The following is a 10,469-nucleotide window of genomic DNA, read 5'->3' on the forward strand; positions in this document are numbered from 1 at the left end:
GCCATTTAGGGGATTTTGGGCTTTTGGGCTTTAATGAATCTTCATTCATTAAATTGTCATACAACTTAAGTTAATGGGCTTGACGTTCGAAGCCCATTGGGCCTTAAGGTCCAAAACTATCCCGAAGTCTTTAACGAACTTATTCGTTTGATTAATTAACATATTAATTAATCCTTGCCATAAATAAATGATTAAACCATTTAATCATTCTTACTCATTTCCGTTTAATCTCCAATCTCCACCTTTCACGGTGTGCGATCCATTAGGTTCCTTTTAGCGAGGTAGTGGGCGATTAAAACCATTTTACATCGATTGTGAATTGAAACTATTTTCAATTCTCCCTTTAGTGATTATACACGTTTAGGGCTTCCACAAACCATGAGTGACACCTAGCAGCATATCATGGTTACCCAAGCTAATCAGAAGAGGTTAGAGAACCTATTCAGTTCGAGATTACAAATGCAATACGGTCCTTCTCTAATCTAATACTCTTGACCACATTGTTTGGTTTGATAGTTTATTTTCTCATGTCTACTATCCAATGTGTGTCTTGTGCTTATATGATTACCTTGAATGTGATTCGGAACGCATTCCCTAATCTCATTCATACTCTGGCCAGAGATTCAAATCATATCAGAGAGTATTCTCCCTCAAACGGTTTGAAGGTTAGAGATCCCTTGTTGCGCATTCACTTGTCTCCATAGCTAAGCGGCTTGACCCCAACGATGCCGTGGACACCCTCCTGGTGGGATGACTTTGACATAATCAAAGATCAAGGTCTTAACCACAAGACAACTATGATGCCTCAGGTCAAAGGACTACTTTGCATTATCCCAACCATGAGTTCTTATGTGACATGGAATATGAGAACTCTTCGTTGATCGCGTTCAGTGAACTCATTCTCTATTGAGCACCTACCGTACTTGTCTTGATGTCACACACACCAATGACTAGAGACTAATCACTCTCCCTGAGAGAAGACATAGTACGTACTGATCTTGACGGACTGTCAATGCCCAATTGGCAATCCTATGATCAGGAACGTTTAGGATGTGTCTACGAAAGAATGGTCTCAAGAATCTAACTTCATTAGATTACATTCTCCCAATCACATATTCCTTGGACTTTATCGTTTAAGCATATAAAATTTATATGAGACGGCTCAAACAATAATCTATGCCCTTTATATGTTAAACTAGATTAGTTTAACATGTGAAATGTCCGTAAAGTATCATCACATGATTGGCTTTAGGGCACATTTCCAACAAATACCTCATCGACCCATGCCAGCCGACGTGCTGCACCACCCCGACGGCTGCCCCGCGGTAGCACCATCTAAGAAGAAGACAAGGAAAATTAATTTTTTCTTACCTCAGTGCGGCACGAAGAAGACGAAGAAAGCAACGAAAGACGATCCTTTGCACGGGCAAGATGTAGAAGATTGCTAGAGGAGGGGGAACAAATATCCTCTACGCTATCTCTTTCTTGTAGGGTAGAATAAATCACTCTCCAAAGTTGATTTAATAACCCACTTAAGGTGGACTTAAATAGGCTTTGAGAGAAATTTATTTCTCTTTCCTAGAATGATCTAATTTCCTATTAAAGAGAGAATCTACATCAAAATATGAAGCAGTCCTAAGTTTCCTAAAGCAAGAAGATCTCTACATCTGCTGCCCTTTTTTTTACAAGCAGCCCAACAGGTGTGGGGGCATTTGTGGAGCCAAAAATATTCACTAGGCCCCACGTGGTTTTTTGGACAAAAGAGAACAAAAATGCCCTTGAGGCATACCGGGATTCTTACGCGCGAGCAGTGGGCAATCATCTTTCAATCAAATCAAAAGTGCCCAAAAAATGTAACAATTAAAAACCTCTTTCATCAAATCCTTTCTATAAGGTATTTCCCAAAACCTAGTATTTTTTATTTCATTATTTAGCTAATCAATTAGCTAAATAATATATACATACCATATCTCCTAAAATCACCCAAATTAATAGTCAAAGCCGGCCACCATTCCCATCCTCACCTTTCCCATTTTCCTTATTAAAATAGTCATTTATTTTTATAACCACCCATTTATTCTTTTCATATTTAATTAGCCAATAAATTGGCTAATTAAACATGAAATTGAACCCCAAAAAAAAACCCTTTAGTGGCCGGTTACCTTTATTCAAAATTGGGCAAGGCCTAACCCTATAAATAAGCACCTATTCTCACCAAAAATCAATTCCAACACTTTGGCAAAAATCCCAAAATTCTCTAAACACTATTTCTCTCTAAATTCTAACTTTGGCATCGGAGGTTCTTCGGCCAAAGCCCCCCCATTCATCGTGGGCACGTGAGGCTCTTGGCCTTAACCTAAGGTGTTAATTGTTTTGTAGGTGCAAAATTGTCTAAGATCAAGGAGGAAGAAATTTGCATCCACAGAACTTTGTCCTCACATTCTCACACGCTCCCTCACGTGCAGTGGCGGATCTAGGATTTGAACATTGGGTGGTCCTAATTGTAAAAGTTTCAAAAAAACTTAAACGAAAATAACATTTAAAAATTTTACAATAAATTACCATTTGATGTTAGAGAGAAACATTCCAAGATCAGATTGTTTGATCTAGTCAAAATAAAAAATCATATGAACTAACAAAGACATAATATATATATATATTAAAAATTATTATTTGCACTCTAAAAATATCACTTTGTATTTCAAACTTTCTAAAACGAAAAAGAAATTTACACTTACGAGGAATGCAAAATGTGATTTTTAAAGTATAGATAAAAGTTCTCTATAAATTAACCAACAATGATCAAATTGTTATAAAAAAAATCATAAACTACATCACAATAATCATATGAATATTTTCATCTAATACACATAAGACCAAAATCATAAAATTTATTTGAAATTCAATATTGTAATGAGGTGATGATGGAAAGATAGAGGTGGAATAATTGTGGTGGGGTTCCGGGGTAAGGTTTGTATTGGATGGGTGGATTTGGGGTTTTGTTCTAATTAAAAGAGGGAATTGCATGAGAAGTAGTTGGGCCTCGGGTTTGTAGACGAAAAAGAGTATTAATTTTTTGAATGGCCTGGCTCAAAACAGCACCGTCTGGCCAGGTCATTAAAAAAAATATTAAACCTCCTTCTTATTCGCTAAATTCTACTGGGTGCTGCGCTGCAAATTCATGGAGTTCCAAAACCAGCACGGGACCAGGCAATCGGGTGGTCCTCAACGATCTTCACAGATGCTTTTCCGATCTTCCGGAGGGTCCTGGACCACCCAGGTCCTGTACTGGATCCGCCCTTGCATCACGTGTGAGCTAGATAAATAACTTCACAATCTTGAAGCACTGGTGAAATTGAAGAGAAATGTTGTTAAGGAGACTCTTCATGAACTCAGTGTCACCTCATGTTTTTAACACAATATTTTATAATATTGGCACGAGAATTAATATTAATCTGTAAGGTGGAAAAGTCCATAGAGAATTCGACTTTGAAAAACTCTCCTTATCATTTCTCGAAATTAATAGTCTCACAATTAATCATGGCACTATGCTGCTTTTGATTAGGTTTTTTTGTTATTTGTTTTTGTTGCCTTCGAACCCAACCTTGTGAGGGTATTTTATTGTATCTTGAATTGCTGCTCTTCTTTTACTTGAGCCTTACTTTATCTATCATTGTTTGAGAGAGTATTTTATTGTATCTTGTGTTGCTGCTCTTCTTTTACTTGAGCCTTACTTTTTTCTTTTTTTTTAGAAAGACTAGATAAAACACCAAGGCAAAAGCCAACAGAACAAAGAAAGCCCACCAGAAGAGCAAACACAGCAAAACAAAGAGAAGGGTAGTGAGAGGGATAACAGAGAAAAAATGTTGCCACAAAGGCAAAACGTCAACCCAACACACACCCACAAAAATAAAAAACAATTACGGAGGACAAGGAAGACCATCCTTGTTGAATGTGAATCAATGAAGATAGGGGTCTTCTGACACAAGTGGTGCCGCACATCTATCATTGTTTGGTTGTTAGCTCTTGTTGAGTCTTGTTCTAGTTTTTAATGACAAAAATAAATAAATAAATAAATCCAAGAAAGTCATGATGGTAATAAATGAAGATACGACATGACGAATGTGAAATTAGGCGGGAGGTTGAAAGCTAATCAAAGGTTGGAACCCTACGGTTGGTACTTATCGAAGTGGATCCCCTTCTAAGCAAATGGTGGGGATTTTCATGACCACACAACATGAATCGTTAGATTTGATCTAACAGTTACAATTATTATAACTTTTAGAGAGATCCTTTGTTTGTAACTGTTGGATCAAAATCCAATGGCCTGTGCTGTGTGATCATGAGGATCCCCACCATTTGCTCAAGAGGGAATCCAATTCTGGTACTTATGGTACCCAAGGATCATCTCTGGATTCACTTTACGAGGATCCTGAGAATTTGTATATTGTGTTCGTTCATTATACATTATGCAATCAATTTTCGTCAGATAGTGTTTGTGTTCAGTTTTAAATAATAAAAAATTAAAATGAGTTCTAATCTCACGATGTACAATAAACGGATACGATTTACGAGTTTCTGGAATCCTCACAAAGAGGATCTGGATTCTTTATGTTACATAAAAAAGTTTACTTTTTCCGATCAATTAGTATTTTTTTTTTTAAAGGAGACCAGCATGTGGTTTTACCACAATAGTATATTTTTGGAAGCTGAGAAGATTAAGAAATGCATTTTAGCCTTTTCTGATCACCATCATGTGATTCATTAGCGCAAAAAATCGAATTAAAGACGTATTGTGTGAACTATAAACCTAAAACTGGTCCCTAACTATTGAGCCAAGCATGATAATTCAATAAATTAGTATTTGGTTCGACTAGTAAATGATCTAATCATACTTCTGAATGTTATATTTGACTGATGAAAAAAAACAGTGCACTTGCTGAAGATCCAAAGTTATGATGGATTTGAGATGAAGCTTTGCAACTTTAATTTATCTCAATTAGCATCATGCAGCTTAAAAATTTACCACCAAATAAAACCGAAAGACGATATTTTATTTTTCATTAATTTATATCTCCTACACGATAATTTGTTGCAACCAGTCTATAAATTATTTACATGTAAAATGTAAATTAATTTATAAAGTACGCCCTTAATTTCCAATGATTCAACTTCAACATATATAATAGCTTTGTCACTGTATTGGGAGAAATTTTTCAATATGCTAGAACACGGAGCACTACATTAAAAATTTTCAAATATCTAACTATTTGTATTATGATAGTTGGTATATCATGTTTTATTTCTGGTAAACTGAAACTGTATGGATATTTGTAAGTTTATAATTTTGGATAACATTATGAAGACTAAATTTTGGAAACTAAATGATATAGAAGTTAATGATTGTTTTATTACTTAAACATTAATAAACATGTTTATTTCTATTGATAACACATCATTTAATTTATAAATTTTGTTTGATTAACATTACACTTTATATAGTCTATCATTGGTGTTGTGTCGGCAAATATCGAAGGTCCAAAAAGCTAATGACAAAAAGATAAAAAAGATAGTCCAAAAAGCTTATCCTCCGAATGCCATGCTGTCCGTGGGTAATTGTAAACCAGCTGGCATGCAATATGAGCTAATTTGCGGACTAGGATCCTCTCCTAAGCTAAGGATGAGGATCTTTCTCATCAAGGTATATGGGCAGTTGGATGAAAATACAACGGCTACAAACAGGGGGTCCCTTTAAAGTTATAATAATTGTAGCCGTTGGATTTTCATCCAACGGCCCACACCCTTTGATGAGGAGGATCCTCATCCTTAACTCAGTAGAGGATCCTGGTCCCTAATTTGCAAGCTCAAGCAAACCGACATGTCAGGTTAGTTAAGTTAGCTATCGTAGTGCGTTCATTAAAGTGTCAAAATAATTTCATTGAATAAAAGATAATTCAATACTATTTCTAACGAAACTATCAACTTTCTTAACAACGTGATTAAAGATGTAATTAGCAAGGTAACACCCAAAAAAAAAAAGTTACTAGTGTAATGTTAAAACGTACATGTATTTATTTAGTAATCGTTTACTTCACGCTCAAGAGATACTACATTTTTTTTTAAATCCAACAAAATATAACATTTGAACTATGATGACCATATAAAACAATTTTTCTAATTCTAGATCCTTAAAATTCACAAGATATAAAAGTTTATTTAGCCCTTCTTTCCTCCCTCCAAAAGAAATGGACAAAGATCCTTTCGGATTTCACTTTTCGAAACTTAAGGATTAGGTAATATGGATCATTCAAATTGAATATGACAGTTCCTACTAAATTATTCCGCTGACTCACCTCAAACAAACTAAAACTTCGATTTCTCTTTCGCATAAACTAAATACCCGATTTTTTTTATCCTTAAACTCCAGACCTGGAGAGGGTCCACATTCAAAGAAATGACAAAAATAAACGAGCCCATCTCAGTCACATTAGTACAAAAAAAGCAAAGATTAAACATAAAATAAACACTTGAGGCCATTGCATATTCATAGTCAAAAGCAAAACAAAAGTGTCCAACCTTCTCATCTCATCTTCTTAATATCCAACCTTCAAAAAATGTGCATCTACCATTCCTAAATTCCACCCCAAAACCAAAAAAAAAAACAGATAAAATTAAGTTGAAAATTCAACCTAACCCGCCCAATAAATCAAACACGTCCCCAACCTCCCACACGCACCCAAACCCCCACCCCCACACACGCCCCCCCCCCCCCCCCCCCCACCCCCCATCCCCCACCCCCCAACTCCCTCCTCCTCTTTTATATTTTATCCAACACCAGCAAACCCCCACCCCCACACAACCCCGCCCCCCCCCCCCCCCACCCCACCCCCCACCCCAACTCCCTCCTCCTCTTTTATATTTTATCCAACACCAGCAAACATCTGACTTCACTCGTAGTCTAACACCATGTTTGTTCTCATATTCTTCACCGTTGTCTTGGCCTTCTTCTTATACCGGCTCTTCGCCCCCGGCGGGAGCCGCCACGCTCTGCCTCTTCCGCCAGGGCCGAAACCCTGGCCTGTCGTGGGAAACTTGCCCCACTTAGGCCCCGTTCCCCATCATTCTCTGGCGGCGTTGGCCCGTCAGTATGGACCCCTTATGCACCTCCGCTTGGGGTTCGTTGACGTGGTTGTTGCAGCCTCTGCTTCGGTGGCGTCACAGTTCTTGAAGACCCACGACGCCAATTTCTCCAGCAGACCACCCAACTCCGGCGCCAAGCATCTCGCTTATAACTACCAGGATTTGGTGTTCGCGCCGTACGGTCCACGATGGCGGATGTTACGGAAGATCAGCTCCGTCCATTTGTTCTCCGGCAAGGCTCTCGATGATCTTAAACATGTTCGCCAGGTAAGCAATTCGGCCGTCGTCTTTTTACGTTGATTTTCTCTACACTTCATTAATGCATGTTTTATTAATTATCTAGCAATCGAAAACTGATTTATTCTTAAATTGAATCACTAGGTTGACTACACGTTTCTTAAAGCTTTTATTAAAAAATTTAATCCATCATCATAATCGTTAATCAACAATTAATTGTGGTCTTAATTATGAAGTTGTTACTTCATGTAAGAAAATTGGTGCATTTTATGCTCACTACTATATTTATCATCGTTTGATGAGTTTAAATTTTAAGATTGGTATTGATCCACTGTACAGATCTCAAATGACGACGATAAATAAGGTGGTGAAACATCATCATCGCTTGAGAATGATGCACAAAAATATTGCCATAAGAAAATAGTGTATGAAAGTGCGATTAATGGTAGACTAGTACAGGTGATGAATGTAGACTAGTACAGGTGATGAATTATCGAGATATAATTTTTCTTTTCAAATCACTGAGTTTTGAAATCAAAGCCCTAGTAATATTGTCTCTAGACCCTGCTTACTAATTTAGTTTGGAGTAGTGATATATATAATCTCTAAACCCTAGTAATATTGTCTGCAATAAGATAAAATAGACTCGTAAATCTTAGGATTAACTATATTTTACATCACAAGGTTTGGAGATCGTTTGCACAATAAGCCACAAAATTTTGATTTTTTACATATTACACCACGTCATTTCTTAATTACACTAATTTAAATTTTCCTTCAATTTGATGTTTGAGATACTATAATTGCATAAGTCTTAACAAAACATTTTTTATACTGTTTACTTTTAATGTTAAAGATATTTTTACTCTAAAAATTTATTCCTAGTACTATTCACTTACAACATTTTTTTGTTTTCAAAGTTTTTAAGTTATTTTCATTAGTTATTTTTTTTTTAATAATATTATAGGAGGAAGTAGGTGTGCTGGCACATGGATTAGCAAGTGCAGGGTCAAAGCCAGTGAACTTAGGGCAGCTATTGAACGTGTGCACAGTCAACGCCCTAGGGCGGGTGATGGTAGGGCGGAGGCTCTTCGGAGACGGCGGCGGGCGCGAAGACCAGAAGGCCGACGAGTTCAAATCCATGGTGGTGGAGATGATGGTGTTGGCTGGCGTTTTCAACATCGGCGACTTCATCCCGGCCCTCGAGTGGCTGGACTTGCAGGGGGTGGCGGGAAAGATGAAGAAGCTGCACAAGAGGTTCGATGCCTTCTTGACCGCCATTGTTGAAGACCACAAGAGGAGCGGCGAAGGGAAGCACGTGGACATGCTGACGACGTTGCTGTCGCTCACGGATGATGCTGACGGTGAGGGCGCCAAGCTCACGGACACTGAGATTAAAGCTTTGCTTTTGGTACGTAGGCCCTCTCTCTCTCTCTCTCTCTCTCTCCCTTCATCATTTTGTTTGAACCGTTGCATATGATAACAAAAGGATTTATAGTATAGTTTGACTTTGAGGATTTTAGAAAAATAAGTATTGTTTGTTTTAATAAGTGAAGTATTTTTTTTTCAAATTATTTTCACTTTTCGTACACTTTTTTTATTATCTTTGTGCTTAACATTTCTTTATCAACTTGTTCGGTTTAGTTATTAAAAGAAAAGATGAACGCTCAAGAAGTGAAAATTTGTCGTTCATAATTATTATTTTGAATTTTTATCTCTCTTTTAGACACTTTTTTTTCATTTAATGTTGTTCATATGAAGTGTAAAACTATTTTATAGTGTGTCAAAAATACTTCTGTTAATAAAAATAAATCAGAAATATTATTAGGACATAAATACAACTTTCCACAATTTCCCCAAAATATAAATTTATTTATACTAATTTCCCCAATGTTATAAGTTTTTACTAATTCCCTCTGTAGATATGTTTTGGTTTTTCAGCTACCTTTCTTGTTGGCTAGTGGTGTCCACGTCATCTTTAGTCACATTACTACAAAAAGCTATTAGACTGACCCACCCATAATAATTTTGATGCACACAGAACATGTTCACAGCTGGCACTGACACGTCATCAAGCACGGTGGAATGGGCCATAGCAGAACTCCTTCGCCACCCCAAGATTCTAGCCCAACTCCAACAAGAGCTGGACCAAGAAGTGGGCCGGGACCGGCTCGTAACCGAGTCGGACCTGCCCAACTTGACCTACCTTCAAGCAGTAATCAAGGAAACCTTTCGGCTACACCCGTCAACCCCGCTCTCCCTGCCTCGAATGGCGTCCGAGAGTTGCGAAATCAATGGGTTCCACATCCCCAAGGGTGCCACTCTTCTGGTCAACGTATGGGCCATATCTCGCGACCCGGCCCAATGGTCCGAACCGCTTGAGTTTAGACCCGAGCGGTTCTTGCCGGGTGGAGAGAAGCCCAATGTGGACGTCAAGGGTAATGATTTCGAGGTTATACCGTTTGGGGCCGGGCGGAGAATATGCGCCGGGATGACCCTTGGGCTGCGTATGGTGTCTCTAATGACTGCGACCCTGGTCCATGGTTTTGATTGGACCTTGGCTGATGGGCTCACCCCTGAGAAATTGAACATGGACGAGGCCTATGGGCTCACACTACAAAGAGCCGCACCATTAATGGTGCACCCACGTAACAGGCTAGCCCCTCATGCATATAATGCGTCATCACCTTGAATTCTTGAGAGTTTTGAGTTGTATGATGTTTTATGGAAAATGTGTTGTCTTTGGTAATTCCTGGTGTGTCGATTATGAGCAGAAGTGTTTCTTTATTGGGGCTTTTAGATCCAGGTCCAAAAACATATAGTGTTTTTAGGAGTGACTCCAGTTATCTAATTATATGTTTTTATTTCTTTTATACTCCTTTTATATTTTCTAAAAAATAATAAAAATCAATAAAAATCTTTTAATATTATGCATTTTTCAACTCCAAAATATCTAATTAATATCTTATAAACAAAAAATTAATTAATTAATTTACTAACATATATCTATCTGCAAAACATTCTACCCTAAATCAAGTAGCAAATATATGAATGTATATTATACCTATAAGTGAGATATGAAACTTAACTAA

General features: G+C 37.5%; 1 protein-coding gene across 1 annotated transcript; it reads left to right on the forward strand.

Annotated features, from left to right (window-relative positions):
• The first annotated feature begins 6,874 nt into the window (after nt 1–6,874).
• Nucleotides 6,875–10,250, forward strand: LOC126625207 (flavonoid 3'-monooxygenase-like). The gene is made up of 3 exons (XM_050294298.1): nt 6,875–7,407; nt 8,345–8,788; nt 9,419–10,250. The coding sequence occupies exons 1-3, from the start codon at nt 6,967–6,969 to the stop codon at nt 10,067–10,069; spliced, it is 1,536 nt and encodes a 511-aa protein (XP_050150255.1). The 5' UTR covers nt 6,875–6,966; the 3' UTR covers nt 10,070–10,250.
• Nucleotides 10,251–10,469: the final 219 nt, after the last annotated feature.

This window comes from Malus sylvestris, chromosome 6 (genome assembly GCF_916048215.2).
Source record: "Malus sylvestris chromosome 6, drMalSylv7.2, whole genome shotgun sequence".
Lineage (NCBI taxonomy): Eukaryota > Viridiplantae > Streptophyta > Magnoliopsida > Rosales > Rosaceae > Malus > Malus sylvestris.

What these genes read in the sequence shown, in the direction of transcription:
- LOC126625207 (XM_050294298.1), top strand. Translation starts at nt 6,967, where the DNA reads ATGTTTGTTCTCATATTCTTCACCGTTGTCTTGGCCTTCTTCTTATAC. An exon ending in ATCTTAAACATGTTCGCCAG is followed by an intron (nt 7,408 to 8,344) that starts GTAAGCAATTCG and finishes ATAATATTATAG; the next exon opens with GAGGAAGTAGGTGTGCTGGC. An exon ending in AGATTAAAGCTTTGCTTTTG is followed by an intron (nt 8,789 to 9,418) that starts GTACGTAGGCCC and finishes TGATGCACACAG; the next exon opens with AACATGTTCACAGCTGGCAC.